The sequence below is a fragment of the Stegodyphus dumicola genome, chromosome X2 (assembly GCF_044657685.1).
Source record: "Stegodyphus dumicola isolate Sdum_Otavi_A_Nest chromosome X2, ASM4465768v1".
Lineage (NCBI taxonomy): Eukaryota > Metazoa > Arthropoda > Arachnida > Araneae > Eresidae > Stegodyphus > Stegodyphus dumicola.
Window position 1 is genome coordinate 92802753 of NC_140781.1, and position 21392 is coordinate 92824144.

The window sequence follows — 21392 nt, forward strand, 5'->3', positions numbered from 1 at the left end:
CAACTTATACTTCATTTATTTCTGAATTATAAAAGCTGTATTTTCTTTCTATTTAAATTCGATGTTGTTTAACATATTGTAATTATCTGTAGGAAATTATGCAGCATCATTTTCCGAGCTGCAGTATTATCGGATATTCCATAATCGTCAGGCATTCTTTAGATGAAAATTTCAATTTTAAAATCATTTGAATTAGTATTCCTCTGAAATTTAACTAAGAAATATATATTAGTCTAGATGCTAAAATCTAAAATGAAATAGTGAAGATTTATCTGTTTTCATAACATTCGTTACAAATAGGAAATATGCCTTAATGTTATTCTTTATAGTAATTACTTAATTATTATTTATTAGCCCAAAGGGCGTAAGCCTAGAAGGGTTATTAATTTCGTTTTGGAATTTTACGTTGGTTCACTTTTCATATTGTTGCCACCAAATATTATCAGCCTGTGTTATATTTAAAGAAATTAAATAATGAAGAATCTGCATAAATTCATGTATATTTCTCGCATTGTGATAAAGCAAAGGTACCTAGAGGCATCAAATTCTGAATAACGTAATCTTCCACAGAATATGGGCATCATATGTTGTAAAACTTTAACGAATTTCTGATTAACAAACTCAAGGATTTCAAAGCGAGAAATGGCAACGTTGTGCAGAAAAACTATTTTTATCTCCAGCGCGTGAGATTGTATCGGAAATTCTAAAGATATGCTCAATTTAAAATTATTTTGCGATATTGCTCTTGCACTGAATTTTATGTTTTAAGTGGGAAGAACATAATATTTAATAAACAAAGGTTATACACAAAACGTTAAAAAAAGTCCCTTTGGGCGTAATATATAATTTGAAAAAGTTCAGGTTTTATTTTCTTTTTATCTTTGTATATGATAGTGAAGTACAAATAGAAATTCCAGATAATATGTTTCTTTTTTAAAATTTCTACATTTAGTATTTTAAATCGTTTAAAGCTGTGAGATATCCAAATGATTTTTTGAGCGTTGTACAGCAATTTATACTGATTATATTAATGAATAAAGAACTTTCGTTATTTCACCATTACTTAATACATTTCGCTTAAAATATTAAGAGTGAGTTCAACCATATTAGTAAAACATAATATATACCTTAACATAAAGAAATATCCGCTTATTATCTCACCAACAATATCGCATCGCCTAAGCCTATACTTACTTCATCATTCTGATAATAACAGATTTATTTTTATCATTAGTAGTGACACAACAGTAAATAACATTAGAATCCCCTTAGTGCCCTTGATTTTGAAAAAGGAAACCATTATTATTAATTTTTCGACAGGAACAGCTCGTTTTATTCACATTGCATTATGGCAGTTCTTTGGAAAAACTATCGACTTAACTTCCACAACTGTCATAACTCCATTGTAGACAATTTGAAACGTAGTTGCATTTCTTGAACTCTAATAAAAATAATCAGAAAACAAAGCATTTTTATTGATCTTATTCACGATAATAGTAACTCATCTGCTAAATCCTGCAGCAAAATTTCTTATCGTGAAGATAGGACATAAAAATTCAATATTTTTGGAAAGGTAGGGAGCTGCTTAGTTTGTGCAATATAAATATATTAGACCTTGAGCCAAAAACTTGGTAAAATATGTTCATCAATTTTTTTTCATCAGACACTTTATATCTGTGAAACTTGAGACACACGAGATAGACGTGTAAAAAAAGTAGGCACGTTTTCACACCCGAATGATTCAAAGGGTGAATAAGGTACAGAGCATCAAACATGAAGTTTTCCTTGATCAGGGTAATATTAGGTTTGGTTCAGCGTTTCCTATTTCAATACTGCCAGGCTTTAGAGAGATTTTCCTCACCAAACATTGTAAAATTCTGTCACGTGTGCTTTTGAAATTTATAATTTGAGCTAATTTTATCATTTTAACCTTCTTTAAATTTCGTTGCAAGTACTACTGTGATTTCAAATTGCATACGTACTACTGGTGGAGCAACTACGATGACTGACACATCAATAGTAAGAATGCAGTTGTGTCCGATCTTTTAGATGCTCGCAGGTTTCATTGCTATCAGTCGTTGAAGAAGTCTGTTTTACTTGAACATATGGAAGTATGAATAATAAAATCTATCACTCGATTTATAACTTTCTGAAAATTCTACGGCTTATGGTTCTTTGCTTTCAAACAGCATCTATTTAAGTTTTGGGCATTATAAGTCATTTCTGCCAATAGCCCTTTTCGTAACTAAAATACTGTCAAGTAAATTGTGTGATTTAAATTACTTTTACAGTAAACTTTAGGAGGTACACCTAGAAGCTTGTTACTTATATGCATTTTCATAAAAAGCTCAGTCACCTCACTTGGGCTTCGAACCCTAGTAATACACGCACATGCTTGACAAATCCGGGGAGCAATCTGTTTAAAGTTTTTTAATTATATATATTTATTAATATTTATTAATTAAGCAATCAGTTTGGGTTTACTAATTATACACAAACTTCAATAAAAAATTTTAAAATATTGACATTATGAATGCAAATAGTTTTAATATTAGTAAAAAACTGTTTTCCTAAAGCTTTAGTAGTTTTAAAAGATCCATTTAAAAGTACGTGGATGGAAAGTAACTGCGTAACAATAGAAATTCACTTGCGAATATTTATTTTATAATAGGCAACCTAATTGAGCTTTAAGGTAATCTTTGCCATTGTAGTGCAAAGTTTGAAATCCGAACGTCCAATATCCGGACCTTCGCACTTCCAGCGAAAAATAAAAAACAAATAAAATAAAAACATACAAAAAAATATGAAAGGTTTCAAATTTTAAATTACGTTCAAAGGGGCGTTTTTTTAACGTTTTGTGTGTTCGATAATTAAAAATTCGTTAAAGTTTCACAAATTATGAAATCGATAATAAAACAAATTCCAAATTTCAAATTTGTGCCTTCAGATGCCCATATTCGCAGTAGGATTATGTAATTGAAAATTGGATGACTCTAGGTACCTTTGTTTTATCACAATGCGAGAAACATACATACATTTATGCAGATTCTTCATTATTTAATTTCTTCAGATATAATACAGGACGAAAGTATTTGGTGAAAACGAAGTTTTCAACGCAAAATCGCAAAACGAAAACAGTAGTTCTTCAGGGGCAAAAAAATCCTTCCCCTTTATAAATCTAGGAATGGAGAATATAGTACTTAGCAAAACGAATAAGGTATGCCGTAAATGTGATTTTTCTTTCGATTAAATGTGATTCCTGCACGCCATTTTCAAGCACGTGATGGCTAGGGAATCGCACGGTGGCCAATAGCAATACATTGTTTGGTACTGTACTGATGTTAGCCAGGATCTCACTTTCGGCTCTTGAGTGGTTGTGGGGGGGGGGACAGGACCAGCGTTACGCACCTGCCCCCCCCCGTGCAATCTTTGCGGGTCCTAAATTCTGCTGCTCAGTGCATCTCCTAAATTCTAAATATTTTGCCTTAATTTTTGCTGCTCGGTGCTCCTTTCAATTCCAAAATTACTGCAGCTCCTGAAATCTGGCGCCGATCCTATTAAGGGGTTAACATTCTTCTATTTCGCATAAACAATAAGCCAAGCCGCAAGGCTGGCATATCTACATGTCATCTTACTAGATTTAAAGTGATGATATAAAATTTGGAAATTTCCAAAATCCGCAATCGCCGTCAAGGTCCCGCCGATTCCGGACTTTGTACTATAATTTTAGTACAATCATCTGAGATACATTAATATATAAATTATGATTAGTCTATTAAAAATTCTATATTAAAGTTTGTTGATAGTTTAGCTAAATATGCGTAGATGACGCCGTTTTTAAGCTTTGAATTTGTTATTAACACCATCTACCTCAACATTTTCTAACAGGTCTTCCCTCAGATTTAACACTTACGCCTGCAGTCCATTTTTAATAGAAGGGCCATCTCCCTTAGAGACACAGATGAGTTTCACTGGATTGGTTACGTGTTTCGAAAATTCTCTTACCTTTTCCTTTACTTGGTTTTCTGTGGTGAATTTTTACATAACACACATGGTTTATGAAATCAAAGGTGAAATCCTGAGGATCTTCGTCAGCTAATGATCTCAGTCAACATCAAAATTACTGAATATTCATTGTAAGGTACATGATAAGAAATCGTCTACAGATTTCATGGCGTCAATGCAACTGCTGGGATACGCATAAGGGTGTTAATAAAAGTTGGTAAATTTCCCTCTCAGACAAAACTCGCCACTTCATAAGAACTTAATTCTTTATCATTTTCACGGACAATTGAATCTCTATATAGTCAAGTATACAGAAAACCTTATATTTGAAAACAATGAAAAGTATTTTAGAAGAAAGAAATAATATCTTGCAGAATATGATATTAGATAATGCATATCATGCTAAGCTTGTCCATAAAATATGCTCTTATTGCTATTGGTTAATTTTCAGATTGTGGAGTAAGATTCATGCAACCTATGGGACGGATAGTTGGAGGACAAAATACTTATTTTGGTAAATGGCCGTGGCAGGTAAGTCGAGAAAATGTGCACTTTGCTCACAAACGATTAAGGTTCAAGATTTATCTCATTATTTTACAATATATATATATGTAATATGTATATGCATGCGTAAATGTACACGTGTTGTTAATCTTGAAACATAAAATTTATTTTCTTCAATTCAGGAATCGAGTGAACAGCTAGTGCATGGAATTTCATAAAATTGCCATCTTTTCAGCTCTACTATTATAAAAACATTTGAATCGTCATCTTTAAATGGATGCAACTGGTAAATGGTATCTCTTTTAGATCATACCATGCGTACTTTACGAGAGCTTCGCTGCTTTTACTTTTAACTCGCAGCCCTTTAGCGACTTTTCGCTTTAGAGATCAAACCAAAATAAAGATAAAAGCTAAAAAAGAACTTAATATTATTTCAATCTCAATTTGAACTTAAGAAATTCAAAAGATAAACAGAAACTCTTCATCTGATGTAAGAGCTTACAGTTGTGGAGATTATGTTTTTGTAGCAGAGAAACTATTAAAATAAACTGTGACCTCACCGAGATTCCAGCCACGGGTCTTTTATTCGCTTGCCAGCTGGACGCGTATTTTACATGATTCCTTATACGATGAGAGCACGCACGGGGGGAGGGCAATAAATCCTTACACAGTTCCAATTCATTTTTTCAGGAATAACACACAGCAGCTTAACTAAATACTTGCAAAGGTATTCTTCCTTGGCTTTCACACTAACTACTTTTACCTGAAGTAATTTAAACATAAGTTGACTAATTCATGCAATTAAAAAACTTGTAAGATTATTCATTTCTTGTAGCAACTAAATTCAAATCCTCAACAGCACCCGTCTAACAAAGTAATGATGAAGATACTGCTTTAAATTAAAATCGTAATCGAATAAATCCAGCAGTTATATATGAACTGTTCTCTGGTTTATTTAATCGTGAATTCTCAAACGAATGAGAATAAACAAATGGAGGCGCAAAGTAAATCTAATTGGATAATGAAGGAAAAACACTGTCCAGTCTGTCCTGTAGATCATTATATGTATTCGCCTATTTTCCAACAAACTTTCAAGTATTAGTATTCATTATGAACACTTTTTGTGATTCAAAATTAGAGGATTTATTTCTGTTCAAGATGACTTGACTGAAATTTCCCATTATTCTTTAGAAAATAATAAATGAACATTTCCACTTCCATTTTTTGCTGAATGTTGGCATTATTACTGCCTGTTGAACTAGTATATAATTTCTTATCAAATTCTATCAGTTTCTTATCTATATTCAATCAACTACTGTTAATCGCATTTTCTTAATTATCAATCAGATAGTTTTGAAACGTTTTTAAGATGATTCTTTCAACGAAGAAACTAAAATTTTATCAATTATTAATTAGTTATTTGCTCTTATGTATGACACCTTTTAACCTTTTATTTTATCTTTTTATAAGGTTTTAGTGAAAGAAGCTACGTGGTTGGGACTTTTTGTGAAGAATAAATGTGGAGGTGTTCTCATCACAGATAAATACGTGTTAACTGCAGCTCATTGTCAGCCAGGGTAACTTAAAGTTCCTATTTAGTCATTTTAGTCAATTATTTATATTTCTATTATCAATAACTTTCCAAAATATGATTAATGGAAAAGGTTCAAATGAAACAACTTTTCACAGGAGATTTCTTCATAAATAATACTTTGAATTCGAGGTAAATGTTAGACATTCATTCTTATTGCCCTGCATGTTTATTTGTCCCTTATTAGACTGACTGAAGTTAGACAGTTTATTTAATTTAAAAAACTGTAGAAAGCATTGATTGATATTGCTTTTATGTGACTTTTAATACCTGTTTCGCAGAAAATTACGAAAATAAGCAAATATTATGTATTTACTTATTTTAATACATATTTAAAAAGCATTTCTCTCGTCTTCTAATTCACACTTCTTAACATAATGATATATAATATTAGCACTGTTTAGAGATATGAGACACTGAAACAATTTTTAATTGTAATCTGATAAGTGAATAGAAATTTATTGTATAATTTATGCTCATTTTTACGGCATCCAGAATCATTTTCGAAACACATTGTTTGTATAAATGAAACGAGATAAATTTATTTTATACAGTTTATTTTATGCAGTAGTTGCTCAAACGTCACTTTGTGAAAATTATTTGAATCAGAACAGCGTTTATGAGATATGATTATTTTTGATAGTAAGAAAATTCAATTCTGTCGCATTCATTTGTAGCCACACCTGGTCTCTGAACACGCCAAAGCTTTTATAAAAAATATGTGCATTACAGCCTTAATTATCCTAACTCGTTAAAAATTTATTTGAGCATTTATTATCAAAGATTCTGGGAAAAGTCTGGAATGTTATGTGGTGGGCGAAGTGTTTTAAAATTTTCGGATCTTTCTTTCCCGAGTACTTGATAATTTAGCGCTGTAATCTTTAAATCATTGTTGCTACATCAAAATATACTTCTGGCCGTTAACATTGCAACACCATGAACGAAAGCAAATACAAAAGATATTTATTTTGTGCAAACAGTACGGCTTAAATTTATAAGCAGTTTAGGGGTTAACAGGGGTGCAAAATTAGTAGAAACAGCTGCCAACCCTGGCAGTTAAAACGGCCCTTACCCGGTTAGGCATGGAGTGGAACTGGGCTTTTATGACAGAAACGGGCAACTCATTCCAAACTGTTTCACGTCTATGCCACACTTCATCAACCGTATTAGCTGGAGAGGGTTGGCGAACCAGTTTCTCAGCAACTCATGACCAGATGTTTTCAATGGGTGACAGATATGAAGACTGTGCAGGCCAGGACAGCAGTCGAGTACCCTGTGTATCGAGGAAGGTCAGAACACAACTTGCAACATGCGGTCTTGCATTATCTTGTTGGAAGATGACGTTTGGCAGGCATCCAAGATGAAGCACAACCACTGGACGTAAGATGTCAGAAATGTACCGATCTGACGATTGAAATTACCGTCATTCCGAACTAGAGATGTGCCTGTCATGTACCCAATGGCTGACAAAGTCTGTCAATGGCTGTTCAGTAGTAACCCAATTGCTGTCAAAAACATCACACCAGGTGAAGGGTCCTCATTGCCATATCGAATGCAAGCAGGCGACGTGCAGTCTCCTCGGAGCCTCCATACATGTATACGGCCATCAGAATACTGCACGTACAACCGGGGCTCGTCTGAAAAGACGACATTTTGCTACTCCTGTATCCAACTTTGTCGTTCGACGCACCAGAGTCGCAGTCTCTATGCTGCATTATCAAGGAAAGTCGCAGTAATGGTCGCCGCGCTGATAGTATACTCTGCTGCAAACGCTGACACTCTTTACGAGTGGATAATGAAGGTGCTGAAAATGCCCATTTCCTGACTAATGGTCCGTGATATGGTTATACGGTTTTTCAGGGCTGGCCTCACAAAATGTCTGCCCTCTCAGGCGTTAATCATGGGAGGGTGTTGAAATCCTGCATGCCGTTCAGTATGACCCTCAGCAACCCATTGATTCCATATTCGCATGACTCTGTTTGGATGTCGACCAATGCGGCGGGCGATATCATGGAACAATAATCCACACACTCGCTAGGCAGCGATCCTGTCTCTATCGAATTCCGACACTTGCTATAAAGCATTTCTTATTATTATTCGAAGCATAACATGATATTATGATCAAACTCCGAACTTACAAAGTGCTTTCCGAGTGAGAAATCCATTTCATACCATTTCTTTTATGCAGTGCTTCAGATGTTATTTCTTCCTCCTGCGTCGTCTAAATGCGCTTGAAATACTAATTACTTGCATATCCCAACCTCGTTTTCCTTTCATGTGATTTTGACGTTCGTCAGATCATCCCTTTCTGGTGTTGCAGTTTTAATGGTCAGCAGAGTACCTTCACTGTCTCTGCTATTTTTATTCTAGACGTGTTTTTTTAATTTAGTGTATTTTTGTTAGCGTTTCTTAAAACGTGCTACGTGCTTCCACTTAGAGACAATTTAACAGTCATCAGTTGTTTAAAAAATGGTTTACAAAATTTTATCAGAGTGTTTATTTGCTGTATTGTTTCATAGTGTATAAGTGTATTATTGCGCTTTTATGTGTGTATTAAATACCCGTTATGTATGAAAATTATTTTCATTTGATTTACACTATTATGTTGTAACAATAACATAAAGATGCATATGTAAGATAAAATACTAACTTTCACTTGCTAGTTGTCCCTTATCTCTTCCTTTTAATTTCGTTATTACCCTCTTTTATCCTATTTTAGTCATTTCTTGAAATAAATCGTTCTAAACTGCGTCATTTTAAAATTAATCGTTTTCACATGATTTTTATATAACACTAATGGTGCAAATACTTATAACGGTAGGTTCAGCCAGACGTAACATTAAAATTAGTCAATAACCAAAAGGTACAGCTATAATTTTCCCAAAGCTTCATTTGGAATCTTCCTCAAGCATTCTTCTCTCGTTTCTGCTCATTCTTCTGCTCTGTTAATATGTGCTCCAGGGCTTGAAGCATCAAGGAAAGGGGGCACCATAAAAAGGACCTTGGGTATTCAGAAGGAGACATAAAAATTTTGTTTTATTGCGGGCTTTACAATGATATGTATGGTGCAGCTAAACCAAAACCCAGAGAGACCGAAGGAATGCAGAAAAGGCTGGCTTAAACATATGAGGGAGCACTGAAGTCTTTCAAGTGCTTAGGGCCTAAAAGTCTAATTCCGGCTTTGATGCTCCTGCTTGTCTTTCTATTGTCAAATATGTTATAATAAAGATGTAAAAAGAAACAAATATAACTGATCAAGAGAAGGCAAGCAGACTGCGTCGATTGCTGTGTTTCCATTAAAATATAATGCAAGTAACAAACAATGCGTTAACTGGCCACGACGACAGCCACCATATTTATGCATCAAGCTCTGTCACTCTGTAATCATATATCAACGTCGTACGTCATCGAAAATATGTCTACTCCGTTCTGACAATCAGTTGGAAAATTATCAGGGAACCCGAGAAGAAACTAGCCCATTTTGATTAAAAGAATGGCACATTGTCCCCTTTCAGCCTCTTTCACATTAACAGCTGAATACTCATAAGTCGCTGGAATCACCATTGCGTTGTTTCATAAAAACCAAAGTATTAGGAGACATGCTTTTGGGACCTGGGAATATATTTAGAATCCCTCGCATCGCTTATACTACATGGTTATCAGCACAGTTTCTAAGTGGATTAGTTACCCTGTGCGTAAAGTTGTTTAAATACAATAAAACAGCAAATTTTTAGCTACAGGTTATTGCAAAAGGTGAATGAGATTGCAAAAATTTGTTACGGTTTACATACGTTAGTTTTCTTCTAAATATATTCAAGAAATCTGTTATCGGGAGGTGGTCAAGCCATATGTAAACAATTTGAAGAAAAGAGGTGAAAGCTGTGGAAATATCATTCTAACATCTTTATGTATTTTTAGACCTAAGAATGTAGAATGTTTACATAACCTAGAATACTTAAAATAACCTAGAATATTTTTTGGAACAGCTTTTTGTTTTTCAAACTCTTAATGCCCTTCAAAACCTAAGACGAGCATTTTTCTAGCTGATGGTTTAAATATGTTGCCGAGTTCTAACTAGGTACACACTTTCCATCAGCAGACCATATATTCCGCCACTTTACTTTCATTAATAATACATCTACCCGAGTGGAGACAGATTATCTCGGATAAACTTAAGAAACTATCTAATAATCGGAATGTTTTATCGATTCTCCATGTTGTTTTTCAGGTTCCTTGCGTCGCTGTACGTCGTTCTAGGAACTCACGACTTGAGTGGAAGTTACGCCAGCAAGCCTCCAGTTATCAGAGACGTTAGGCGAATGGTAGTACACAGACATTATAATGCCCAAACATTTGAAAATGATCTGGCTCTTTTGGAAATGGATCAAAAAGTGGAGTTTTTACCACACGTAGTTCCCATTTGCTTACCACACCGAAATGAGGACTTCACAGGAAAAATGGCATTTGTTACTGGTTGGGGTAAACTTACTCATGGTAAGTTCTGAAACATTTTTCTTCGTTAAAAATGCATGCGTAACGAAATAAAGATTATAATTTTCCAAGCTGTGTTCAAAAAATGCTTCGTTTTACATATATATCTTATATATATATATATATGAGGCCTGCTCAGAACGTATCGAGACTGAATTTATTATGCAAAACAGGTTTTGAGTTAATCTCCTTCGAAATATGCTCCATTGGCAGTAACACACTTGGCCCAACGATGTTTCCAGTCCTCGAAACATTTCTGGAACTCCGACTTTGGGATGGCCTGAAGCTGCTGCGTCGAATTCTGTTTTATGGTCACAATGTCCTGAAAGCGGTGTCCTTTTAAAGTGTTCTTGATCTTGGGAAAGAGGAAAAAATCTGGAGGTGACATGTCCGGCGAGTAGGGAGGATGTGCTACTCAGTTTGTTCCGTGTTTTGCCAGGAACAGCTGCATAAGATTTCTCGTATATATATATATATATAGTATATATTTATATTTATAAGAAAAAATTCTACTTTTAATTTGTAGTTGCTCCTAAAGTCACCTTCTTAAATGTGGTTATTTAGCTTTTATCCTAATAATGAGTAATATTCTTATAACAAATCTTTATGAATTAGGGCCTTTCAAAATTAATACTTGTCATGTGATTTTTATATAATGCTTATCACACTTATAGTTACATACCGTAAATGTGTAAGTAAAATCTTTTATCCAAGTTGAATTAAATCGGAACATTAACTAAACTAATTTAAATAAAGAATACCACGTCTGTATTTTGAGAAATTAACAAACTTCACTATTCATAATCTATTGGTTATATCATAATCTTCGCTCGTCTCACGCTTGCTTCTATCCTTTTAACAATGTTGTTCGTTAATTTCATCATGGTGTTCATCAATGTCTATTTATGTAGTTATTAACAATTCTTCATTGTTTCCCTGCTCCATAACTTTACGTGTTTTATTATTTTGGGAATTATATTTAAGGAAATATAATCTCGGCTAGTCCAAGAGCTAAATATTATTCAAGAAAAAATCGTCATCAGCTTCATCTATTCTGCATCAATAACAGCATTAATATTTTACCATGTTATATATATGTATAACGTAATTCAAAAACAAATAATGAATTTTAAATTCATACTCTATAGAAACAGCAAAGCAAAAAAAAAAAAAAAAAAAAAAACGAAAAGTGATCAAAACAGTGAACCCAATTACTGCATAAAACTGAGAAAAATGATACACATACATGAAAAATTTTAAAATATAGAAAAGTAATTTTACATTTTTCACATCTTTATCATGGGACCTCGAGATGAAAGAAAAATCATAGCCTGTTTCTGAACTAACCAATGCACAATTTACACAATTGCACAATTTTTTAAAACTTAAAAAATTTTAGAAAATCTAGATTTAGGAAAATTAAATTTTACATTAGTTACTTCAAAAATAAACAAAAATCAGCTGCATTATAACTATTCAATAATTAAGCGGTCGCTTTCAGTGCATGGTTTAATTGCTAGTTTATTTTAACATTCATTTTTCTTCATCTATAGAGAGAGAGGGGGGGGAGAAGGGTTTGGTTGGTTTGGTTAATTTTTTTAATTACGACAAAGCACACTAGGGCTATCTGCCTAAGGGAAGGGATGCCTTCGTAGAGGACTTTCTAAGGGAAACTGGCTCGTATACACGTTAGACATGGGGAAAACCACGAAAACGCCAATGCAGCCAGCCCGTTCGCGGGATTCGAATCTCGAAGTTTCCAAATGAAATAGAAAATAAAAGAGGTTATAGTGAATTAAATTTAGAAGGTTGCTTTGGGATTCGAACCTCGGACCGAACTACCAGTGTTCAGCGACTTTACCGCTCGGCCGCTGGTGGGCTCGGGAGAGAAAGGAAGAGGGCGTCAAGAATATATGTGCCACTTTCTTAAAATTTGTTTGAACGAGTAAGAAAATTATCCGACATGTCATGTGACTCAGATTAAGCTTGAAAACTATCAACAAATTCCTTAGGAAACTAGATAATATTACGCTCTCTCTTTGTGTATTAAGCGTTGTATTAGCTGTCCGCAAATTAGTTTGGAATGTATGGAACACTGTTTTAGCTTGAAATTAATTAGTTTTGATTGATTTAGGCGACTCGCTTAATTTTATTTGTGAGGGTTAAACTCTTAAACTTGTAATAGATTTATTCAATTGTATAATAATTTAAGTCATTGTGATTCAAAAACATTAAAAAGGAATGTTTGACACTTGATTCATTTCATCAACTAAATTTTTTTTATGTATATACTGCATTTCTGAGGTAAAATTTAGCTTAAATTACGATCATTTCCGAATAACTCTTAAATGAGAATAGAATTAAAAAAACAAGATTTTAGATCAAAAAAGTTAATTTTTTTAAAAAAAAATCTTTGAAAAAAAAGAAAAAGTGACGTATGGTTGAGATTATAAGGTATTTCTCCCACCTTCTTCGCGATAAATCAAGATAAATATCAAAATTCATTAGATCTTATGTTATCAAGTAGTTAAGATAAAGCATGCATTAAGAAGAAGGTCCGTGAATCGTACAGGACACGGATAGAATTGAAACTGTCCTATTTTAAATCTGGCTTGTATAATTCTCATATCAATAATTCTTATCTCTTTAATACGTAATTTCTTTCTTATTTTATTAATTCACATCATCTTTGTTTTATTCAAAGAACACTGCATTTTATAATAAATTTGTCTTATTTAATGTTTGTTTTTCTTACCTTTTCAGTATTTGAAAAATGCAATGTTTTTTCTTTCAAGCATCTTTTTCATTCAAAACATGTTTTAAATATTTCTTATCTTTAAATTAAAACTTTTTAACTTCGATTTCCTTTCAATATCTAAAAACGTAAGCTGTGCAAAACTGTCTTATAGATTAAAGTACTTTATTATAAATTTAGGGTATTACCTTTCTAAGTGCATAACATAGAGAACGCAAAGAACAGGAATTTGTTAGTACAAAGAAGATATAGATATGAATGTAAATATGAAATGCTATTCAGTTCGTACCATGTAAAAGCGATTTGTTAGAAAGGAATTTCTTTCGCCTGTTACAAAAGTATAAATAGGAAGTAGCATTCAGTTCATCCTCGTTGAATAACATTTTATATTTGCACTCTTAAAAGACGACATGAATAATTCTCTAACAATCACTTTCACTCAGAACATTTCCTTGAAAAATTAATAAAATATTTGAATGAACTAATTGCTTTCTCATTCTGGAAGACAATAAAATTTTCTTGGATATCTCAAGTAAAAGACGACATTTTAATTTAAGTATCTTGTTAGAGCACCAAAAACACAAAATACATTTTCGAATACTTAAATTCAGTATAGTTTTGCTGCATTTGAGCCTATATAAAACGCAAGAGAAATAAATCTTTCAAAATCGATTATCACTGTAAAAGTGGATATTTACATATCTACTTGGAGAGGAAAATAGCTTTAGTTTTATAAGCCTGAGAAAACTATAACTTAGAAGAGATCTGATTGCCTTTACTTTACTTTGTATATGAAGGAACCGAGAAATAAATAAGAAGCCACTTAAAAATCTGTTATAACTTCAACGAAATGGTGAAATAACGTTTATCTTACAATTTAGAAAAATCTCATGTGATTGATTTAATGTAAATTGTGATATCTACCAATGAAATACTGAGATGTATGTTCAACATACATTATCTTTAAGAACACAAAACACCGAAAACAGTGATGTAAATATAAATTAAGTTAACACAGCAGATTGCTGTCTGCAGACTTGATCTCCTATACGCTGCATAAATAGTGATTCACTTACTGCAGTAATAGTCTGTATGGGATATTGCTTACGGGGCAGCAAAATGACTACTTAAACATATATGTTGCTTCATACACACTCTTCAAAATTATATGTTTTCACAGTGAAATTTGAAATGTAGTCTGTAAAAATGTGTATGCATCATGCATGTAGAAAATTCTAAAATTTACAAATATTATTATTACAATTACTTATGCTGTTTTAAATTCTTTATTTTATCTCATTGAGATTTATCTTTTAGGCGGAGATATTCCCAATATTTTACAAGAAGTTCAAGTTCCCATTGTAGCAAATGGAGATTGTCAAAGAATGTTTTATTATGCCGGGCATCAGAAAGCAATTCGAAGCAATTTTGTTTGTGCAGGATATATAAGTGGAGGTCAAGATTCCTGTGAGGTAAGAAATTATTCTTTGTATTGAATGGATTGCAGACTATAAACATTATTACTTCTTGTGTTTGATAGATATAATACTGATATCTTTAAATTTATAACTCAATTTTAATCAAAAACTTCTGAGAAATATATTTTTATTCCATTTCGCTTTTATACACAATATTTTTAACATCAGTTTCAGAATATCGTATTGGATAAAGTGCGACACGAAAAACCGCTGCAACATCAAATAGTAAACTAAAATTAAGAAACTATATTTAATTTCTCAACTTCAATTTATCAAATGATTTTGAAGCAGAAGACTTGAAAAATGTGCAGTGCCCTCTTCGGGACTCTAACCCTACACCTCTCGAATACACGTCGAGTATGCTTCCAATTACACTACGAACACATTCAAAAAGGTGGGATAAATAGCTTATAAGTTCTTCTTCCCACAATATATTATTATACATGTACTACATTTTCTACTAATTGTACTCAATTGCAATGGGCATATTTTCAAATGGTTTACTAATTTATTTATTATGTAATCAATATTTTATTATCATATTTTACCCTCTGACTTTTACATTACTCGTCTTCTATATTAAATGTAATTATGGAGAAATTCTCTGCGTTGAGTTTTTGACAGAAATTTAGGTCCTTTCAGATCATCTTCATATTAGTAAATTAAGAGCATAGGTTATGAAGGTGAGTAATAACTTTGAAAGGCTGTATTTTGGGCTCAGTAAGATTTAAAAGCAATAAAAGTTCTTATCTTTAAATTAAAACTTTTTAACACAGATTTCCTTTCATTAACTAAAAAAGGAAGCTGTGCAAAATTGTCTTTTAGTTTAAAGTACTTTATTTGTATTATACATTTAGAGTATTACACCTTACTAAGTGCATAACATAGAATGTTATTTAACTAATTTGTAGTTCAGATTTATATCTATCACATGTTATGTTGTTGTTTAGTACCTTGTTCTCAGCTAGCTGATGGATTTCAGCTTGAATAAATAAAGCTTTCTTGAGTTAGATTTTATTTCCTTCGGAAGCTAGGGAATCGTGCTGTTATAAAGTTGTACGTAGTTATTGGTGCTTACTACTAGACTTCAAACATTCGTAATCAAACTAAAAACAGCAGACACTTCAACATATGCGACGGGAGTATGTAGACTGACATGATCAGGACTATATAAATATGAAGTGTTTCTATAGTTTCTTGACTTAGATTTCATTCCTTCTGAAAGATAGAAAATCTTACTTAGTAAAACTGTACTTTGCAATCAGCGCTTACTAGATTACAAGCAATGTGAGACACACTGAAAGCAGCAGAAACGTTTCAGTTGGCGCTATTCTTAATTATGTAACGTTAAATACAAATTACCAATAAATGTTTTATGTTTTTAAACAACCAATAATTTTAACACATGCACCTGCAAATTTTATACTGACATTATCAAAATTGCAAAATGAAATGTTGCTAGTGTAAAAAAATCAAAACCTTGAGTCATTCAACCCTTCATGAACATTTTTTAAAATCATCCTCTAATTTTCTTAGTAAAAACCTCTAGCTTAAATCAGTATTTACATTATGTATTTAGACAGATTAGTGGGTTCTAAGCATTTGGCGGCATGAACTTCGTGCATAACTCTGTAATGTTTAAAGATTAGAAATGCAGATTTAATTTCTCAGTTAAAAACATATTTGTTAATGTAAGTCTGCTTCAAGAAAATAATTCTAATTAATACTAAGATTCATTATTTCATTTTCATGAGCTCAAAAGAAATCACCCTTTGTGAGATAACAGTGTCCAATTTGACACTTAAAATAAGTACTCAGTTGAGTAAAAATGGCCTTAAATACTTGCTTTCAAAACCCAAAACCTATTTCATTGCATATTATTAAACAGTATTTAGCGAGGCAGTAAATTTAATATGGTTATTTAAGTAAATAACTAATAAATCTCATGCTGAAGATAAAAGTAAACTTCCATTTCAGGCTCCTTGGATATTCAAATGCATTAAATACATTTAAATTCACGTGTTAAATACAGTGTTCATAAACTTTAATAAAACGTTAACCCTCGTTTAATTATTTTAATATAACAAGCTTCAATTAAAATTAATTTGGTTTTCCTTTCATAGTAATCAATCGGTGCATTCTTACAAAAAGCTATTTTAATGTTTCGTTTCCTCCAGTTTTTTATAAGAGGTCTCCCAATAAGAACATGATTTTAAAATGAAAAAAATAAAAACTATTTCAAATACAATCAAACTTTTTATATTATTTTGAAGTAACTTATGACATTATGTTTTGAATAAAACATCATTTAAGTGACCATTTCGATTTAGTGAGCAAATTCAATGAACTCAGTTTTAGCGTCTGATGTTTATACTTAATACTTCAAGAGTTCGTTCATTGTTCGCGTGGATCGTTAATTTCAAATAACTGCATGAAACGTAACCTAAAGGAGTTAAATCGCTACTCCTGGGAGACCAACTAACTCTTTTTTTTTTTTTTTTGCAATACGTCGATACTAGAGTTATCAGTGGGATATATGGCAACCTCTTATTGGAACTATATGTCCTCCAAATCAATTTATTCTAAATTTAGCCACAAAAAGAAAATGTTAACTTAACCTAAAGTAGTTAAATCACTACTCTTGGGAGACCAACTAACAGTTGCATTTCGTGAAATTACCATTTTAACAAGCTCTTTTTTTGCAATACGTCGATACTAGAATTATCAGTGTGATATATGGCAACCTCTTATTGGAACTATATGTCCTCCAAAACAATTAATTATAAATTTAGCCACAAAAAGAAAATGTTAACTTAACCTAAAGGAGTTAAATCACTACTCTTGGGAGACCAACTAACAGTTGCATTTTGTTAAATTACCATTTCAACAAACTCTTTTTTTGCAATACGTCGATACTAGAATTATCAGTGTGATATATGGCAACCTCTTATTGGAACTATATGTCCTCCAAATCAATTTATTCTAAATTTAGCCACAAAAAGAAAATGTTAACTTAACGTAAAGGAGTTAAATCACTACTCTTGGGAGACCAACTAACAGTTGCATTTCGTAAAATTACCATTTCAACAAACTCTTTTTTTTTTTTTTTTTTTTTGCAATACGTCGATACTAGAGTTATCAGTGTTATAAATGGCAACCTCTTATTGGAACTATATGTCCTATAAATCAATTTATTCTAAATTTAGGAACAAAATGAAAATGTTAATGTCAACCAGTATCCTTCATCGGTCACTGCAACTGCGTCTCCGCATCGTTTCAGGTGGAAGCACAGATGCTACTGCCATAAACCTCAGCATACAATTATAAGACATTTTCTATCTCCTCTCCACCTGCTTTGTGGTGTAACTGTAAGCGCACTCCACATATAGTTCGGAGTTTGAATTCTGGCGAGGACAGTGCACATTTTTCACGTCTCTGGCAGAAAAAAAAAAAAAAAAAAAAAAAACTAATGACTGTACACAGTGACCTTTTGCGATTATGTGGATCATAATTTCCGAGAAGGGCATATTAAGTGTTCACAAAAGAACTTTTATTTTCATAAAAACTTTGGTTATTAAACATTATGGTTACACAGTTTTAGCCACGATGAATTGTCAGAGCATAATAAACACAAAATTGTTATCACTCGCACTAAATGTTAGTGACAGTGATAGCATTTTAAACATTATTGTTCATTTACTTATAAAATCATATTATTATATTGGAATACCTTTACGTATTTTTAAACTTAGAATTTTACATTAAAAAGTTTTTAGAGTCTCTTAATTATATTATGCTCATATAGTTTTCTATTGTAATAATTATTTGTAGAAATTCTCTCTATCTTTAGAATGAAACTAATTTTACTGATACCCTCTATATGTTAATCATCCGTCGTTTTTTCAGGGGGATTCCGGAGGACCATTGATGGTTCAACGAGAAGATAAACGCTGGGTACTTGTGGGAACAGTGTCTCACGGTATTGGTTGTGCTGATCCTAATCTCCCTGGAGTGTATATGAGAATGTCTTCGTATCGGCCTTGGATTGATTCTATTATTAACAAATAAATTACGTGTATATAACTCTAAGCTGAGCAGAAACTATACATGCTCAGCTGAGGTGAAACTGTATACAGTACAAAGTCCGTAATCCGGACTCGTCGGGACTTCGGCGATTCCGGATTATAGATCATCAATTTAAATCTGGTAAGATGGCATCAGAAATTATATAATTAAAAATATGAAACCATAATTTATGAAATAAAGAGCAATTATGGTATAAAGGGTATCAAAATTTACAAAAAAAACTTAATAATTATTTGTTTACTTTATTAAACATTTCTTTCAATGTAAGCTGTTTGCTTCGTTTTTTTGTGCTAAACGCGCATGCGTAAACATTAAACGCGCATGCGTAACATTAAACGCGCATGCGTAACATTAAACGTGCATACGTAAACGTATTACGTGCATGAAGAGAAATTATGATGATCTAAAGGGTATCAAAATTTACAAAAAAAAAAAAAAAAAAAAAAAAAAGTTTAATATTTATTTCTTTACTTTATTAAACCTTTCTTTCAATTCAAGTTGTTTAAGTTGCTTCGTTTTTTGTGCTAAACGTGCATGCGTAAAGCATACAAGAAAAAAGTTTGTGGCTTTGAGGTCCGGATTATAGATCATTCCGGGGACGTCCGGATTACGGACTTTTTACTGTACATACTAAACTGAGCAGGACTTCACTGACGAATAATACCTTGAAATTATGACAATGCTCAATGAGCTTAAGCAACAGAAAACATTCAGTAATCCTTTACAGAGTACATTAGAAATTAATTATTTTCCAATAATTTCAGGAAGTTATGCTTTCACACGAGTAAACAGCTGTACCTAAATTTTCTTCCTTTGTATCAAAATTTATGTAAAGTTAAAAATGCACATGGCTCATTTTGCTTAATATTGCAGAACTGCCATGTTATCTTTATTTCTGATATAAGCTATTTTTATAAAAGATTTGCTCAAGTTTTTATATTACATTTCTTCTCAGAGGCATAACTGATTTTTCGTAACCTGAGCTGCTATAGCATTTCGATGAAAGTTAAATTGTTTGCAAAATTTATATTCAGTTTTTCTCAGTGTATAGGTTTCCCCAGGAAATTTCCTGAAATCGAATTTCCATTTCAGCATGGCCAATATAGATGAAGGAAAATTAATTCCAAACCTCTGGAACATTGAGAAACAAGTAAAAACTGTAAAAGAGGTTTAAAAGAATTCACCTTGTCTTTTATTGAGTTAAAATATATTTCAGCAAAACTTTTGTTCTACTTTCGCTTATAAGGGCAAACAAGTTAAATACTTGTTTCAAACGGGCAGTAGTAGAAAGAAACTTCAGACGCCGTTATTTAAAATAAAAATTTTGCGAGTAAATATAATGTAAGAGCAATTCTTACTAAACTTGAATATCAAAGCCTTTTTTAAGCAATTATCTAATAATTTTTACTTTTGAAGTTTAGGATTTAACTCTTTGTTTGTTAAAGAATAAAGATTTAGGAACCTATTACAACACTTTGATGAAACATTTGAACACTTTGATGGAAACAGAGATGTTAAATGTGAAATATTAATATTGTGTTTGTTAAAGAATAAAGATTTAGGAACCTATTACAACACTTTGATGAAACATTTGAACACTTTGATGGAAACAGAGATGTTAAATGTGAAATATTAATATTGCAACAACACTTCGTAACAAAGTTTCATTAAGTAAGAAATCGGTTAATAGGAATCGGTATTAGGCCTTCATACTATATACGGTATCCTCAGTTCAACCTCGGAAGTCTAAGAAATTTTTATTTATATACTTAAAAAAGTTATGTAAAGGAGTAACATTAAATAAACGTAACAGAATAAGTGGCACATTACGTTATTTTGTGAGTTTAAATCTTTCTCTTGCTGTTTCTGAAAACTGGGGGTTTGGCTTTGATAGCTAATATACCCTTTTGATTTCTACACACCGTAAAATTTAGATATGTGTTCCATTATAAAAGACCTTTTAAAAATTAATTCTAATGCAAACATTAAATTTCGAAGCCTTGAAAGTGGAAATAGTCTTATTGAGAGAAGTGGAGTTATTTATAGAATGCATGTTTTTTATAATAGTTCCAATCTCAAGTGTTGCCAAATCAGATGTAAATTTCTATGCTATACTTTGCAATGCACAGAACTGAATAAAGTCTATTTTTATTATGTATCTGAGAATATGTGTGTACATTCTTCCATTTATTATATTTAATGAGTGAAAATATTTAAACATGTTTATAGATGTCGAACACTTAATTAAACTTTAAGTCACATGACTTTACAGATAACACTTCATATATCGATCCAAAGTCCCATTTTGATCTGAAAGTTAACACTTGACTTCTTTTTTCTACACTTATATCCATAAGTTAAGACGGCCCTCATCTGATTACGAAAAGATAACTGTAACACTTCAAGAATGAATAAAAGAGAAAAAACTTTGAACCTCCTATTGCTAAACGCAACAATTAGCGATCATGGAGTGTACAGCCAG

At 32.2% G+C, this 21392-nt stretch overlaps 1 protein-coding gene across 2 annotated transcripts in view; it reads left to right on the plus strand.

Annotated features, from left to right (window-relative positions):
• The window catches only part of LOC118198933 (uncharacterized), a 111027-nt gene extending 89951 nt beyond the window's left edge, over positions 1–21076 (plus strand). For both annotated transcript variants that reach the window (XM_085809911.1, XM_085809910.1), the window contains exons 5-9: positions 4457–4536; positions 5980–6086; positions 10329–10594; positions 14664–14818; positions 18731–21076. In XM_085809911.1, coding sequence (XP_085666037.1) covers positions 4457–4536; positions 5980–6086; positions 10329–10594; positions 14664–14818; positions 18731–18892 — 770 coding nt within the window. In that variant the 3' untranslated portion in view covers positions 18893–21076. The remainder of the gene's footprint in view (positions 1–4456; positions 4537–5979; positions 6087–10328; positions 10595–14663; positions 14819–18730) is intronic.
• The last annotated feature ends 316 nt before the right edge of the window (positions 21077–21392 follow it).